Source organism: Bufo bufo, chromosome 2, assembly GCF_905171765.1.
Source record: "Bufo bufo chromosome 2, aBufBuf1.1, whole genome shotgun sequence".
Lineage (NCBI taxonomy): Eukaryota > Metazoa > Chordata > Amphibia > Anura > Bufonidae > Bufo > Bufo bufo.
This window is the reverse complement of record NC_053390.1, coordinates 201,989,279-202,007,430: the sequence shown is the minus strand read 5'-3', so window position 1 is coordinate 202,007,430 and position 18,152 is coordinate 201,989,279. Positions and strand designations below refer to the sequence as shown.

Below are 18,152 nucleotides of genomic sequence, written 5' to 3'. Positions count from 1 at the left end.
TTTTTTTTCTGTTACAACGTTCACCGTACTTGATAAATACATTTTGGGACGCAGCAGTGCAAGTGATGTTTATTATTTTATCATTTTTTATTTTATTTAAATATGATGAAAAGGGGGCGATATGAATTGTTATATTTATTTTTTATATTTTTACACTTATTTTAAGTCCCCCTAGGGGACTTAAACATGTGATCATTAGATCATTTCTCCCATAGACTGCAATTAATTACTTTTGTAGCCTATGGGAGATTAATTATGTTCATATGGAGCTTTGCCACAGGCAGGGATTCATAGGAACTATCACTGTGGTAGCCTCTGATCCTTCAGATGGCTCTAGGCTACCACAGGGAATGAACAGCATAGGAGTATTGTTCAGGCCCTGAAAGCGTAACACTCCCGGTCAAAGCCGACTCAAATGCCATGGTCATGACTGAGCACGTCATTTGAGAGGTTAAATGTCTGTGATTGGCATTATTGCTGATCATAGACATTAGCTCCGGGTATCTGCTGTTTAAAAGCTATGGCACCTGTTCCGCTTCTGGGCGGGCGCCATATTTAAAGACCCGACTCCTGAGGTCAGGAAGGGGTTAAACTTATTTAAGTGAGTGGAAAGGAGTGACGCTGTTTATGCAACATTAGTTAAAGAGCACCTAGCGGCAGGATCAACCCTATTACACTAGCATGCTGCTTGGTAGAATGGATCCTGCTGATTAAAATAATGCCTTTCTTGTGAAAATCAGTTGCAGCATTCCCAATAGTGTTGATCCTGCTGACAGGTGCTCTTTAACATAATTGGAGTATATTCAGCTCGTCATATGTAGACCCAAACTGATATAGTGGTGATTGTGAATTTCCTTACATCATGTCTGGAATTTACGTAATTATGACATTACCTGGTAACTGTATAGAACTGCAATATTAATTTCCACCAAAGCTTGGTCTTTCCATAGTGAAGACATTTTTCTTGTGTCCAAGTTCATTCTTTTGGCGACTTCCTGCAGGAAACAGTTGTACTAAATAAGATCTGCCCGAATGATAAACTATACGATATTCAGCACAAGGCGCCAGGATTACTTTAGCATACGTGAATAATAACATTACTCCATCTCTTCAGTCTGAGGGGTCTTCATTCCAGATAAAGTGCAGTTTTCTCTTAAAGGCTGATATTCGTTGTGGGATTTACAGCTCTCTGCCATCAACAAATAATGAAAATATTCTGTATGTGCACAAAGATCAGCTGTTGCAAAACTACAACTCCCAGCATGCTCCATTTACTTCTACTGGAGTTTAGAGAATAGCAAAGGAAGTGTGCATGCTGGGAGTTGTAATTGTACAACAGCTAGAGTGCTGGAGCTTGTTGACCTCTGACATAGAGAAAGGCTCTGTTCACACCATGTTTCATATACATCTGGAAGGCATCCAGGCAGGGGTGCACCACCAATGAGGCCAGGTGAGGCACCAGGTAGGGGCAAGAGGGGGGCAGCCGAAGGGCCATGGGCTGAAAGGAAGGGGTTAGGTTAAGAAATTGGCACTGGGGAGGGTGGGGCGCCATTTCAGTTTTTGCCTCAGGCAGCAGAAAGGCTAGGTGCACCCCTGCATCTAGGCATAGGACTTCATCCACTTCCATGGCCCAGAGACATACTGTATTTGGCTGGTTTATACTACATCTTTACTGAAAAGCATACAGTGGTTGCCTACATTTTCCAGTAGGACAGCACATCGCATAAAAATCATGTATTTTAAGGTATACTGTTTTATATAATGGAAGTCAAAAGCAGAACTAGGTAGCTGTCGAAGAATATAGTAACAATATAATTTTTTTTTCTAAAATGATGTGGAAAAAAATTTGAATTCATTTTTCTATTGTTTTTCTATTTTCTATACAATTAAAGGGGTTTTCCACGAAAAGTCGCCGACCTCTCTAGTGACCAGAACCGCTGGCGCACACATAGGGTGGTGCTTTTTTTCTATAGTGTGCAAGCATGGCCATCAATGCTGGATTTTAGGGTGGTCGTAACCACTGGATATGAGAAAAATGACTATGCGATGGAAAATGAATGCAGCCAGCAAAGGCAATATGGACAATCACAGTACATTAGTAAGCGCCTTGTATTCAATTTCTCTACATAATAAATGCCACTTGCTGAAGTGAGACAACCCCTTTACCCCCCAAGATAGGTCATTGATATCAGATCAGTCATGTCTCACTCCCAGATAGCTGTTCAAAATGACTGTGGCGCTCTGGTGAACTCTCTGGCCTCTTCCTCAACCTGCGAGGTCATGTCCATTAATCATATTGTCTTTGTGCAGCTCAATCCAATTGCAATACCGAGTACAGCCACTATACAATGTAGGTATACTACGAAGAGACAGCCGCACTTGTCTGGGTGCTGTGGTGCCTTCAAACCGCTGATTGACAAGGATGCCAGGAGTTGGACCCCCACTGATCTGGTATTGATAACCTAGCCTCAGGATAGGTCATTAATATTTGAGTCCCAGAAAACCCCTTTAAAGCATCCCTCTAGTTCAAGAAAATAAAAATCCCACTATCAGGGAAACAAAGAGAACATTTGCCTGGTGACCTCCTTTTCAGCTGCAGGTCCGTCAATTTCCAGGCTCCTCTTCTGTCATCCAAGATGGCTCCAATGTAACTCAGACTACCTGAAGTCCAAGACACCTCCCGCTTGTCCAGCCCTGCTCTTGGATTAGTCAGCACTGCTCACATGAGCTGTATTCGCCAATCCAAGGGCAGCAGAAAGTGCCTTGGGCTACCAAACTCACAGTATGCCACGGCAGTCTCAGAAGTGGTGCGGCCATCTTGGATGGCAGAAGAGGACTCTGGGAATTGATTGATCTGCAGCTAAAACGATGAGAATTTTCTCTCATGAATCGGAGGGTCACTCTAATATAATTGCAAATGCTTTTTAGAATGTTATTTTATTTTTCAGTTACACAATTTTACAGGCTTTCTAAAAGACTTTTTTAAAATATACATTTTTACGGAATATGTAGATATCTGTGCATCGAACTAAGAATTCTTCCTTCATTACCTCCCTAGGATGTACTAACAATATGTTTATACTATATTTACCAGTGGGGAATATTGTGTACCTTGTCCAAGATGCTTCCGTTAAGTAAAGAAAATGTATGCAAAGTGTAATATTTTTTCTTGCCCATACTGTCCAGCTATCCTAACGCTATCTATTTCTTAGAAAATCTGGTACACAGTATAAATATAACCAATTCTCTTTCATTATCTGATGCTACCAAAAGGGGGAGCTCTTTACCAGGCCACAGTACCTCCATTATGTTATAGCGGGAGTTATCGCAGTAATCTCGAACTCCAATTTCCGTGCCCATGTACCATCCACTGAAAGGACAAGCAGTAAACTCCAGGCCTCCGATCTCTAGGAGCAAACTGGACACAGCTGGTAGTCCATACCACTTCAGACTCAGATCTTTGAACCATTCAAACCTGAAGACCAGAATTAGAGAGGACATTGCATCATGGTGCTAAATGATATATACACACAGGGGCTCGTGTAGAAAATGTGTTGCAATTCCTTCTTTTAGGCTCTGTATACAAAGCATTTGACCTTATTGTCAGACGTAGAGTATATACCCAAAAGAGGCTCATCATGGACATCATACAGTGTGATCTGTCACCCACTGGGATCCATTATAAAAAAAACATATACCATGCAGTTGAAAAAAAAGGTTGCAGATGGATAGTAGCTGGACGGACTTTAAAAGGACACTGTTATGGCTAGAGATGAGCGAATTTCATATTTTAAAATTCATTCACTCTTCGTTTGGTGGTTATGGATTCTGTTACCACGGACCATAACGCAATTCTATGATGGAATGCATAACGGAATGCCTTTAGAAGCATTCCGTTATTCATTTCATCATAATAGAAGTCTATGGGCTGCAAAACGGATTTGTCCCATTTCCGTTATGCAGGGGAGCCCTCTCTGGCATAACGGAAACGGGACGGATCCGTTAAGCAGGCCATAGACTTCTATTATGACGGAATGAATAACGGAATGCCTCTGAAGGTATTCCGTCATGCATTCCATCATAGAATTGCGTTATGGTCCATGGTAACGGAATCCATAACGCAAATCTGCTTTTACCCCCAAACGAAGCGTGAACGAATTTCATAACAGGAAATTCGCTCATCTCTAGTTATGGTCTCTGTCTGGTGAACCGGGGCCTATAGAAAAGTTACCGTATACACCAGGAGGTTTCCTTGCATATATGTCAGGCTTTGGCCGGGTTCACATCACTGTTTTGTTTTCCGTTCTACTGATCCGTCAGAAAAACAAACAAGAAAATTGATTGTTTATGTTGAGCATCCATTGCGCTAATTTTGCATCCGTTTTTGTCAGTTCTGTCAGGGATCCATTATTGTAGACGGGAGAAGGCATGCAAGAACTTTGGCTACTTTCCCACTTGCGTTGTTAATTCCGGTATTGAAATCTGGCAGAGGATCTCATTACCAGAATTAAACGGATGTGGTGATTTTGCACATCAGGATGCATCCGTTCCGTTAGGATGAGGTTGTGTGAAATCAAAACGGAAAAAAACGGATCTGTCACTAAATACATTGAAAGTCAATGGGTGATGGATCCGTTTTATTAGGCTCCTAAAAAAACGGACCCGTCACCATTGACTTATATTGTTTTTAGTGCCAGATCTGTTTCTTTTGTTTTTTTATGACCGGACACAAAACCGGAATGCTGACAGAACGGAAGACATCCTGATGCATCCTGAACGGATCTCTTTCTATTCAGAATGCATGAGGACTAGTGTTGGGCGAGCATCGCGATGTTCAGCCGAATATCGCGTGTGCTCGAGCGCGATGCTCAAGTCTCCTCCCCGCACGTTTGTTGGCTGCTACGCAGCCAATAAACTTGCAGGTCAGTACTGCCTTTCACTGTAATGCTGCTGGCATTACAGCGATTGGCTGGCAGGAACGACTCATCGGGTGCTATATAGCACCCGATGACACATGTTCGACTTAGTATTAGTCAGGGAGAGCTGGAGAGCAGAAGGGAGAGATAGTGTAGGGATTGAAATTGCAATATTTTAGTTTTTAGACTTGTTATAGACACAAAAGTCCTTTTAAGGACTATTGTGTGTGGCAGCAAAATATATTTTAAGCACAACCTGAGCTAAATTGCTAAAACTTGTTAGAGACCCAAAAGTCCTTTTAAGGTCTTTAGTTGTATCTGGCAGCAATATATATTTTTAGCACAACCTGCACTAAATAGCTTGCAATTGTTTGGCCACTGCAGACAGCGACATTATCTGCGCTCTCCTGTGTAACGTGTGCGCAGCCTAAAAATATCCGTGACATCCAGTGTACTTTTTCCGTAGACGGTGTCTGCTGCGGACATTTACATTACCGGTGCTACATCTCCTGTATAACGTTTACATAACTGAAATATCAGTGACATTCAGTCAAATTTTTTGCTTCTGGTGGCAGCGACATTACCTGCGCTACATCTCCAGTATAACGTTAGCACATCCGAAATATCAGTGACATTCAGTGTAATTTTTTTCACAGCTGATGACAGCGACATTGTCTGCGCTACATCTCCTGTGTCAAGTGTGCTCAGCCTAAAAATATTTGTGACATCAAGTGTACTTTTTCCGTAGACGTGGTCCGCTGCGGACAGTTACATTACCTGCGCTACAACTCCTGTATTACGTTTGCATCTCCGAAATATCAGTGACATTCAGTATAAGTTTTTTGCTGCTGGTGGCAGCGACATTACCTGTGCTACATCTCCAGTATAAGATTAGCGCATCCAAAATATCAGTGACATTAAATCAGTGTAATTCTTTATTAGGCGGTGGTGACAGCGACATTACTTGCGCTATACCTCCTGTTTAACGTGTGCGCATCCTAAAAATATCTGTGACATTCTGTGTACTTTATTTGCATATACGCTTACAAAACCTGCGCTACTGTACGTATACTATTTAATATGCGCAAGGCAAGCAGTAAGGGACGGGGAAGTGGCCGTGCTGCTTATGGTGCAAACAGAGGCCGTGGCCCTGGGCGCGGTGAAACTGCCTGCTGCCAGAGCACAAGAAACAAACTCATCCACAATACCTAGCTTCATGTCCCAGTTTTCAGGGCGGCACAGGACACCACTCTCGAAGTCAGACCAGTGCGACCAGGTGGTCGGTTGGATTGCAGTAGATAATGCTTCCAGTCGGTTAAGCACCACCCTGTCTTCCACAAAGTTCAGTCTCAGTAGCCAAGAGTCTGGTCAACAGAATCCTCACCCTGATACTCCTTCCACCCACCATGGAGAGTCTTGGGAAACAAGTGATCCCACAATCAGATATTCCGAGGAGCTCTTTTCATCGCCATTCCTTAATTTGGGAACTGCAATTAGTGTTTCACGAGGTTGATGATAATGATGAGACACAGTTGCCAATAAGTCAACCGCAATTAGTGTCTAGATTCGTGATGAGGATAAGACACAGCTGTCAATAACTGAGGTTGTTGTTAGGTCAACAAGTCAGGAGGATGACCAGAGTGAGGAAGTGGAAGAGGAGGTGCTGGACGATGAAGTCACTGACCCAACCTGGGAAGGTGGCAAGCCGAGCGAGGACAGCAATACGGGGGGGAGGGATCCACAGCACCGCAACAGGCTTGAAAAGGCAGTGGGGTGGCAAAAGGGAGAAGGCGGGCCACACCAAACAGGCCTTACATTGTTCCCCGGAGCACCCCCTTGCGGCAATCTCCCTTGCCAAGGGGTAGGTGTTCCGCATTCTGGCGCTTTTTTGAGGAAAGTGCGGACGATAAAAGAATTGTCATTTGCAACCTGTGCCGTACCAAAATGAGCAGGGGCGTGAACACTAGCAACCTCACCACCACCAGCATGATCCGCCACATGGCATCAAAGCAACCTAATAGGTGGTCCGAACGCCTGGGTCCACAACCAATGTCTGCGGGTCACACCACTGCCTCCTCTTCCCCTGTGTTACGTGCTGGCCAATCCCCTGTCCAAGACGCAGGCCAGGATGCCTCCCTCCATGCACCTGGACCTTCGCAAGCACCATAAGCTAGCACATCCACTTCTGTGTCCCAGCGCAGCGTACAGATGTCTATACCCCAGGCCTTTGAACGAAAGTGCAAATACCCAGCCACCCACTCACAGACCATAGCACTAAATGCACATCTTTCCAAATTGCTGGCCATGGAAATGTTGCCATTTAGGCTTGTGGACACTGAGGCTTTCTGCTGCCTGATGGCGGCGGCTGTCCCTCAGTACTCTGTCCCCAGCCGCCAATATTTTTAACAGTGTGCAGTCCCAGCCTTACACCAGCATGTGTCCTGTAACATCACCGGTGCCCTGACCAACGCAGTTATTGGGAAGGTCCACTTAACGACTGACACATGGACAAGTGCTTTTGGCCAGGGACGCTACATTTCCCTGACGGCACACTGGGTGAACGTTGTGGAGGCCGGGAGCTAGTCGTACTCTGGGATGGCACAGGTGCTACTGACGCCAAGGATTGCGGGCTCTACTTCCATCAGGTTTTCCGCCACCACCTACATTAGTGGCTGCAACCCCCCCTTCTCCGCCTCCTCCTCCACTTTCACCTCTGAATTATCATCTTGCAGCACCAGTCAGACATCAGTCAGTAGCTGAAAGCAGTGTAGCACTGCAGTGGGGAAGCGGCACCAGGCCGTGCTTAAACTGATCTGCTTAGGTGACAAACAGCACACCGCCGCAGAGCTGTGGCAGGGGATAAGGGACCAGACTGAGCTGTGGCTTTCGCCACTCAACCTAGAACCAGGCATAGAAACATAGAAACATAGAATGTGTCGGCAGATAAGAACCATTTGGCCCATCTAGTCTGCCCAATATACTGAATACTATGGATAGCCCCCGGCCCTATCTTATATGAAGGATGGCCTTATGCCTATCCCATGCATGCTTAAACCCCTTCACTGTATTTGCAGCTACCACTTCTGCAGGAAGGCTATTCCATGCATCCACTACTCTCTCAGTAAAGTAATACTTCCTTATATTACTTTTAAACCTTTGCCCCTCTAATTTAAAACTGTGTCCTCTTGTGGTAGTTTTTCTTCTTTTAAATATGCTCTCTTCCTTTACCGAGTTGATTCCCTTTATGTATTTAAAAGTTTCTATCATATCCCCTCTGTCTCTTCTTTCTTCCAAGCTATACATATTAAGGTCCTTTAACCTTTCCTGGTAAGTTTTATCCTGCAATCCATGTACTAGTTTAGTAGCTCTTCTCTGAACTCTCTCTAGAGTATCTATATCATTCTGGAGATATGGCCTCCAGTACTGCGCACAATACTCCAAGTGAGGTCTCACCAGTGTTCTGTACAGCGGCATAAGCACTTCACTCTTTCTACTGCTTATACCTCTCCCTATACATCCAAGCATTCTGCTGGCATTTCGTGCTGCTCTATTACATTGTCTTCCCACCTTTAAGTCTTCTGAAATAATTACTCCTAAATCCCTTTCCTCAGATACTGAGGTCAGGACTGTGTCAAATATTCTATATTCTGCCCTTGGGTTTTTACGCCCCAGGTGCATTATCTTGCACTTATCCACATTAAATTTCAGTTTCCAGAGTTCTGACCATTCTTCTAGTTTTCCTAAATCCTTTTCCATTTGGCGTTTCCCTCCAGGAACATCAACCCTGTTACATATCTTTGTGTCATCAGCAAAAAGACAAACCTTACCAGCGAGGCCTTTTGCAATATCACTTATGAAGATATTAAACAAAATCGGTCCCAGTACAGATCCCTGTGGAACCCCACTGGTAACATTACCTTGTTTTGAATGTTCTCCATTGACTACAACCCTCTGTTGTCTGTCACTCAGCCACTGCCTAATCCACTCAACAATATGGGAGTCCATGCTCAATGACTGCAGTTTATTGATAAGTCTTCTATGTGGGACAGTGTCAAAAGCCTTACTAAAATCTAGATATGCGATGTCTACTGCACCTCCACCGTCTATTATTTTATTCACCCAGTCAAAAAAATCTATAAGATTTGTTTGACATGATCTCCCTGAAGTAAACCCATGTTGTTTTTCATCTTGCAATGCATGGGATTTTAGATGTTCCACAATCCTATCCTTTAATAGGGTTTCCATTTATTTGCCTACTATTGATGTCAGACTCACTGGTCTATAGTTGCTCGATTCCTCCCTACTACCTTTCTTGTGAATGGGCACGACATTTGCCAATTTCCAATCTTCCGGGACGACTCCTGTTACTAATGATTGGTTAAATAAATCTGTTAACGGTTTTGCCAGCTCACCACTAAGCTCTTTTAATAATTTTGGGTGTATCTCATCAGGCCCCTGTGACTTATCTGTCTTCACCTTAGACAGCAAACTTAGAACATCTTCCTCTGTAAAGATACATGCATCAAACGATTTAATAGTCATTCTTTCTAGTGGAGGTCCTTCTCCTTTTTCTTTTGTAAAAACTGAACAGAAGTATTCATTAAGGCAGTCGGCTAGCCCTTTATTCTCTTCTACATACCTTCCGTCCTTTGTTTTTAATTTAGTTATTCCTTGTTTTAATTTCCTTTTTTCATTTATATATCTGAAGAATGTCTTATCCCCTTTTTTCATAGACTGAGCTAGTTTTTCTTCTGCCTGCGCTTTAGAAGTTCTTATAACTTGCTTGGCCTCTCTCTGCCTAATCTTGTAGATTTCCTTATCTTCATTGCTCTGGGTTTTTTTATAATTACAAAATGCTAGCTTTTTATTTTTAATGATTTGGGCCACTTCTGCTGAGTACCACATTGGTCTCCTCCTTTTTTTGCTTTGGCATGGTTGTGTCTGATAATGGCCGTAACTTGGTGGCAGCTTTGGAGCTCGGCAAGCTCGCACATACCGTGCCTAGCACACGTGTTCAACCTAGTGGTTCAGCGGTTTCTCAAAACCTACCCCAATTTGCCTGAGCTACTGGTGAAGGTGCGGCGTGTGTGTGCCCATTTCCGCAAGTCATCGACAGCTTCCACCGGTATGGCAACGCTGCAGCAGCGCTTGCAATTGCCAGCTCACCAACTGTTGTGCGACGTGAGCACATGCTGGAACTCCACGTTCCACATGTTGACCAGGCTTTGTGAGCAGCAGAGGGCAGTAGTGGAATACCAGCTGCAACATGGTTGTCGCCTTTCCAGTCAGCTTCCACTCTTCACAAGCGACGAGTGGGCATTGATGTCTGACCTCTGTGAGGTTTTACGCAACTTTGAGGAATCAACACAGATGGTGAGTGGCGATAACGCTATTATCAGTGTAACCATCCCACTTCTGTGTCTACTCAAACGCTCGCTGCTCACAATTAAGGCGGACGCTTTGCATGTGGAAGAGGTGGAAATGGGGGAAGAAAGTACACAGGGTGATAGCCAGACCACCCTCAGTTCGTCTTCTCAGCGCAAATTGGTTGATGAGCAGGAGGAGGAGCAGGAGACAGTTGCCTCCGCTACAGAGGGTAGTACCCATGAAAGTTTTATTCCATCTGTTCAGCCTCGATGGGTACAGGAAGAGGATGAGGAGATTGAGAGTCATCCTCCTGATGAGGACAGCGAAGTCTTGTCTGTTGGGACCCTGGCGTTTTGTCAGAGCGGTATTTAGTGCTGCTGGGGGCATAATAACTAATAAGCACATCCACCTGTTAACTGAAAATGCTGACCGGTTGACTCTTATAAAAATGAGCAAGGCCTGGACTGCCCCTGAGTTCTCTACTCCACCAGAGGAAAGCGGCTGAACATAAAGACACTCTAAATGTGGCTTTTATGGTGTATTGAATACACTGTATTCCCATGCACCCCTTCCACCACTAAAAAGGTTATATGGATCAATCTCCCTTTTCTCATCCTCTTCCTTCTCCTCCATTATATCAATATGCTTATTAGGCTGCCCTCGCTCCTAATGTTTTAGAGGGTCAGCTCAGCAGTGGGTTCTCACCCATAATGTTTTAGAGGGTCACCAGCAGTCCCTCACCCATAATGTTTTTGAGGGTCACCAGCAGGCCTTCAAACATAATGTTTTAGAGGGTCAGCTCAACAGCAGACCATCCCCCCTAAATTTATAGATGGTCAGCTCGGCAGCAGGCCCTTGCCCTCAAAATTTTTTAGATGGTCAGCTCGGCAGAAGACCTTCGCCCACAATTTTTTTTAGATGGTCAACTTGGCAGCAGGCCCTCGCCCACAAAATGTTTTAGATGGTCAGCTTGGCAGCAGGCCCTCGCCCACAACATTTTTTAGATGGTCAGTTTGGCAGCAGGCCCTCGCCCACAAAATGTTTTAGATGGTCAGCTCGGCAGCAGGCCCTCGCCCATAATGTTTTAGATGGTCAGCTCGGCAGCAGGCCCTCACCCAAAACATTTTTTAGATGGTCAGCTCGGCAGCAGGCCCTCGCCCACAAAATTTGTTACATGGTCAGCTCGGCAGCAGGCCCCCGCCCACAAAATGTTTTAGATGGTCAGCTCGGCAGCAGGCCCTCGCCCACAAAATGTTTTAGATGGTCAGCTTGGCAGCAGGCCCTCGCCCACAAAATTTTTTAGATGGTCAGTTTGGCAGCAGGCCCTCGCCCACAAAATGTTTTAGATGGTCAGCTCGGCAGCAGGCCCTCGTCCATAATGTTTTAGATGGTCAGCTCGGCAGCAGGCCCTCGCCCACAAAATGTTTTAGATGGTCAGCTTGGCAGCAGGCCCTCGCCCACAACATTTTTTAGATGGTCAGCTCGGCAGCAGGACCTCGCCCACAAATTTATTTTAGATGGTCAGCTCGGCAGCAGGCCCTTGCCCATAATGTTTTAGATGGTCAGCTCGGCAGCAGGCCCTCGCCCACAAAATGTTTTAGATGTTCAGCTTGGCAGCAGGCCCTCGCCCACAACATTTTTTAGATGGTCAGCTCAGCAGAAGGCCCTCGCCCATAATGTTTTAGATGGTCAGCTCGGCAGCAGGCCCTCGCCCACAAAATGTTTTAGATGGTCAGCTTGGCAGCAGGCCCTCACCCACAACATTTTTTAGATGGTCACCTCGGCAGCAGGCCATCGCCCACAATTTTTTTTAGATGGTCAGCTTGGCAGCAGGCTCTCGCCCATAATGTTTTAGATGGTCAGCTCGGCAGCAGGCCCTCGCCCACAAAATTTTTTAGATGGTCAGCTCGGCAGAAGACCTTCGCCCACAATTTTTTTTAGATGGTCAACTCGGCAGCAGGCCCTCGACCACAAAATGTTTTAGATGGTCAGCTTGGCAGCAGGCCCTCGCCCACAACATTTTTTAGATGGTCAGTTTGGCAGCAGGCCCTCGCCCACAAAATGTTTTAGATGGTCAGCTCGGCAGCAGGCCCTCGCCCATAATGTTTTAGATGGTCAGCTCGGCAGCAGGCCCTCACCCAAAACATTTTTTAGATGGTCAGCTCGGCAGCAGGCCCTCGCCCACAAAATTTGTTACATGGTCAGCTCGGCAGCAGGCCCCCGCCCACAAAATGTTTTAGATGGTCAGCTCGGCAGCAGGCCCTCGCCCACAAAATGTTTTAGATGGTCAGCTTGGCAGCAGGCCCTCGCCCACAAAATTTTTTAGATGGTCAGTTTGGCAGCAGGCCCTCGCCCACAAAATGTTTTAGATGGTCAGCTCGGCAGCAGGCCCTCGTCCATAATGTTTTAGATGGTCAGCTCGGCAGCAGGCCCTCGCCCACAAAATGTTTTAGATGGTCAGCTTGGCAGCAGGCCCTCGCCCACAACATTTTTTAGATGGTCAGCTCGGCAGCAGGACCTCGCCCACAAATTTATTTTAGATGGTCTCCTCGGCAGCAGGCCCTTGCCCATAATGTTTTAGATGGTCAGCTCGGCAGCAGGCCCTCGACCACAAAATGTTTTAGATGTTCAGCTTGGCAGCAGGCCCTCACCCACAACATTTTTTAGATGGTCAGCTCAGCAGAAGGCCCTCGCCCATAATGTTTTAGATGGTCAGCTCGGCAGCAGGCCCTCGCCCACAAAATGTTTTAGATGGTCAGCTTGGCAGCAGGCCCTCACCCACAACATTTTTTAGATGGTCACCTCGGCAGCAGGCCATCGCCCACAATTTTTTTTAGATGGTCAGCTTGGCAGCAGGCTCTCGCCCATAATGTTTTAGATGGTCAGCTCGGCAGCAGGCCCTCGCCCACAAAATTTTTTAGATGGTCAGCTCGGCAGCAGGCCCTCGCTCACAAAATGTTTTAGATGGTCAGCTTGGCAGCAGGCCATCACCCCTAATGTTTTAGATGGTCAGCTCAGCAGCAGACCCTCACCCCTAATGTTTTAGAGGGTCAGATCAGCAGCAGGCCCTCGCCCCTAATGTTTTAGAGGGTCACCAGCAGGCCCTTGCTCCTAATGTGTTTGAGGGTCACCAGCAAGCCATCAATCATCATTTTTCAAGGGTGTGTATAATGCCCTCCTTTATGTGTAATAAAGGGTGTATTTAAGTGCCGATCCCTGTAATTTTTGGCAGCCCTTTCTCTTAGTGCATAGGCTTTATGAGTGTAGGAGTCCCACTACCTGAACAATTGTACCACAATGTGAATGAGGCACTCCTTTATGTGATATACAGGTTGTATCGGAGTGCCTCTTCTTTGTAATTTATGGCAGCACTTGCACTTTATATACAAGTAAATATACAGGAAAGAATGTTTCCTAACAATTTTTCCTCTAAAATCGATTTTATCTTCGGTTTGGTGTGTATTATTGTCAGTCTGTAAAAGGGGCGTACTACTCGGACAAGATCGTTCCCAGCAGCGACCTGGGAGTCCAAGATACATCCAGACATTCTCCCCATGCTGTTCCCGAACCAGTTCAGTGGTGTTTCCATCAATTTCTGACCTTTTCCTATGAACTAGACACCCTCCCCTCTTCAGGGCAGGGGGTGCCTGGTTTAATGCTCGGGTTCTCCCATTGACTTTCATTGTGCTCAGGTGCTCGGTAGAGCACCCGAGCATCCCGAGGTGTTCTACTCGAGCACCCAAGCACTTTGGTGCTCGACCAACACTAATGAGGACTAAACTTCTGACGGATCAGAAGAACCGAAAACAAAACTGTGATGTGAACCCGGCCTAAGTAGGGGCAGCTGCTACTTTTCTGTGGAAATAGTAGTGCTTCCCTCTATATATATTGGTCGGTAAGCATATATATCAGAACTACGGTAGGTTTAGAAACATGGTATTTTAAACAGAGATGCAACAAATTCAGAAGAAATTAACTATTCAACATATTAGTTTCTACTGGACAAATGAAACCTTTATTGACAGCGAAGTGTCATCATCTTGATTTTTTTTATCATTGAGTTAATACTGGTATACCCGTGACTAAAACTGCTTGGGCGAGATTTATCAAAACTGGTGTACATGAAAACTGGCTTAGTTGCCCATAGCAACCAATCAGATTCCACCTTTCATTTTGCAGAGGTCATTTGGAAAATGAAAGATGGAAGCTGATTGGTTGCTATGGGCAACTAAAACAGTTTTCCTTTACACCAGTTTGTTAAATCTACTCCCTTAAGTTTATGATGTGTATGTATACTGCTACAACCACACAATCACATTAATAACTGAAATACACTGCAATCAATACAAGTCCCTGGATTAGGTTATCATACTTAGGATGCCGGATTTGGACCTCCATAATCATTTCTGGCGGGATCTCAAACAGTTCAGGATCATTGCCATCTGCTTGAAGAACGAGAGGGAGGACATCAAAACGGCCTCGTGGAGCTTTCCAGCCTTGCTGAATGCAAATCTGCCCACAGATATATATATATATATATTTTGAAACATTAGTTTTTATTGAAATACCATCAAGTATACATAAGGCAACATGTGATTTACAGGTATCATGGTATTCTTATATAATTATTAGCAATGCTTAGCAGCGATGGCCAGATCAAAAGTTGGCCATAGACATTCGTTTAATGTTGATCAAAACGCATGATTTCAACCAAAACCATTGTTGGGTGAAATCTGACAGCAAACGATCATTGTAGCAACCCATGACAGACCCGTGTTGAAATATTCGTCCGATTGTCGACTGAAAGATCTTTCACTCAAAGAAAGATAGTTTGTGGACAAAAGATCTTTGAAAAAATGTTCCCAGAAAGATCTTTCGTCCATCACCTGGTTTCATTGATCATGCATGGCCAACTGTGCTGGACAATATGGACTAAATTGTGTATGGCTGTGTCTGAAGAACAATCGTTCATGAGATGTTTGTTTGTTCAACTGCTGTTCAAGCTTCAACTAACTTTTTCCAATGTGTATGGCCATCTTAAGCATCCCTTCATGACCAGTCAGCCCTCAGATCATTAGTAGATATGTGATTAGCTTAATAATGCGATTACCTCAGTTAGCTCTACATTAGCTGGGTCCCCGAGCACCGAGCCATCGGGCTGCTTGTATCCTGCGTAACGGATAAGCTGTGCATTCCAGATCCTAAAGTCACGTTTCCCATCAGTCCTTTGGGGGAAAATGGTGATTGCTGATCTGTGAAGGGACATCAGGCAGGCTTCAATTAAAGGTTGCTTTGTATACTGTGTATTATAAATGTCTACATGGTATTATCGGTAACTAAGCTTGTATTGGTCCACATTATTTTTAGTAGAGCAACCCATGTAGGTACCAGTACCTAAGCTAACTAGTAAATATAAGAACCTATAGTAAATTTTGGAGCTCACTTCTACAGGTTGGGGCTGAGTTGTAAAGAAAGATAAAACACAACCTCATTGTAAGTTTCTCTTCCTTTATAAAATTAAAAGGGGACAAATTTGAAGCAGCTATGCCCCTTCTTCTCTGCAGACCTTCTACAAGGTAAGATGCCAGCCTTTGGCTATAACACAAACTGTCCTTGCAATAGTACATAGTTTAATAAATTATTCAAGCAAGAAAAGTTTTACTAATTTAGATGACATATAGTACCCATATTGTTCTACAAGAAAATTACAGGTATTGTAAATGTCATTATAGATATAGTACTTTTGGATGAGGTCAAGGCTTTTATTACAGTTTTTAACAGCAACTGTGGCACAACATGTTACATACTTGGTAAGGTTAGAAAAAGATTCAGCATTTAAGGCTATTTTCACACTAGCATTCGGAAGATCCGGCGGGAACAGCCTGTCGGGTCTCCCTTGGTCGGGCATAGCCGAAAGAGATATGAATGCCATCCAGCCCTATTAACTATGATAGGGACCGGTAGAGACCCGTCCACAACCAAATATGCTGAGAATCGACTGGACGAATTCCTCTGTGGCATTCCTGTAGTTTCTGGCAATATCAGATCCAGAGGGATCCGGAAGGCTGTTCCCTGCCTAAACAGCCTGCCGGATCTCCCAAACGCTAGTGTGAAACTTGCCTAACCTATAATCCTACTGTGTTGATCCAGAGCAGGGTTTCACAACTCTGTTCCTCGGGACCCACCTACCAGTCAGGATTTGAGAATATCCCACAGAATGAATACCTGTGGTAAGTCCTGATGCATGGACACTAATTATATCACCTGCTTAATACTAAGGAAATCCTGAAAACATGACTGGTAGGTGGATCCCAAGGACCGGAGTTGAGAAACCCTGATCCAGAGGAAAGCATAAACCCCTATGTAATACTCACTAGTTACCCACATCAATATCACATCTCCAGAAACCTAGTACCCGTATCTTGTTAACATATTGGTGGACTGGATTCACTTGTCCGTACTCATGCACAGTATGAGCAGCTACCAGCGTACTATTGGTCTCCATGGGCTCCAAAACCTTATTCAAACAAGTAAGTAGTAGAGGGACCTAGTGTGATTTTGGATGGCTAAATAACATGTGAAGATGCATCAGTCCTTGTCTTAACACTTTTTGTATTTCAACCTTTATGCTGACCCACTGATATTTTAATAGGGACAGTAGCACTATTTCTGTATTTTTTAAGCGATCCCTGGACCCTGGAGCGGTCAATACCAACCAATACCAATCTCCTCTTGAACTTGTTCAATGAACTAACCACCCTCTGGCCGAGAGGTCCATAGTCTCACCTGAGGTTGCCTTTGTTGGTGGCATACTTGATGTGGTTGCAGATGTAATTATACATGCCATGTGCAGTGGTACAGTCTCGAGCATCAAAGACCTGTGACAGTATAAAGAAATATTAGTGCCGTCTCTAAGATACTATATTTCCGATTCCCATAGAACGAGTTTCATAGCATTTAATTGACTACTATATTTTCTTATTATGGTATAAACCTCTGGTACAGTGTTAGGAATGCTTTAGGGGCTCATACACACAGCAAAGCCATATGTACGGACCTTGCACACAGCACAGAGTCTCTGGTGATTTGTATTCATGGCCAGTAGGCAGGGGTGGATTGGCCCAGGGGTGTAGCATAGGGGGGGGGTGTTTTTCCCGGGCGCAAAAAATTGTAGGGGGCGCCAGGCAGAAGGCAGTATAATGAGGGTGATGGATGCCTATGGCTCCCATCCCCTCCGTTCTGCCTCATAATCTTCAGGCCAGGCCTGAAGCTTTAAGAAGCAGTAGAATGGCGCAGGAGATTGCAATTTATATCACAAAGACCTCCTGCGCCGGGTCTCGCGAGATGACGTGATGACGCGGCGCAGGAGGGCACAGTGATGTGTTCCTGACTGCCTGCGCCGGAATGCCCAAGCAAAGACTACAACAGGTGATGAAGAGAGGTGAGTATTTTTTTATGTAAGTACTGGGGGCCATACTGAGGGCACTATGGAGGTGGGCAGAAGAGATACAAAGGAGGCCGGTATATTTAGAAAGAATGGGCACCGTTTTATATTATACAGAGGGGCCATGATATATTATACAGGGGGGCCATTATATATTATAGTTATACAGGGGGGCCATAATATATAATAATTATACAAGGGGGCCATTATATATTATACATAGGGGCCATTATACACTCACCTAAAGAATTATTAGGAACTCCATACTAATACGATGTTGGACCCCCTTTTGCCTTCAGAACTGCCTTAATTCTACGTGGCATTGAATCAACATGGTGCTGATAGCATTCTTTAGAAATGTTGGCCCATATTGATAGGATAGCATCTTGCAGTTGATGGAGATTTGAGGGATGCACATCCAGGGC

The 18,152-nt window shown here is 44.7% G+C and overlaps 1 protein-coding gene across 2 annotated transcripts in view; it reads right to left on the bottom strand.

Moving 5' to 3' along the window:
- The window catches only part of NOS1 (nitric oxide synthase 1), a 127,631-nt gene that overhangs the window by 69,437 nt on the left and 40,042 nt on the right, over nucleotides 1–18,152 (bottom strand). For both annotated transcript variants that reach the window (XM_040420223.1, XM_040420222.1), the window contains 5 exons: nucleotides 17,070–17,161; nucleotides 15,394–15,535; nucleotides 14,656–14,795; nucleotides 3,301–3,475; nucleotides 894–995 (listed from right to left, as the gene is read on the bottom strand). In XM_040420223.1, coding sequence (XP_040276157.1) covers nucleotides 894–995; nucleotides 3,301–3,475; nucleotides 14,656–14,795; nucleotides 15,394–15,535; nucleotides 17,070–17,161 — 651 coding nt within the window. The remainder of the gene's footprint in view (nucleotides 1–893; nucleotides 996–3,300; nucleotides 3,476–14,655; nucleotides 14,796–15,393; nucleotides 15,536–17,069; nucleotides 17,162–18,152) is intronic.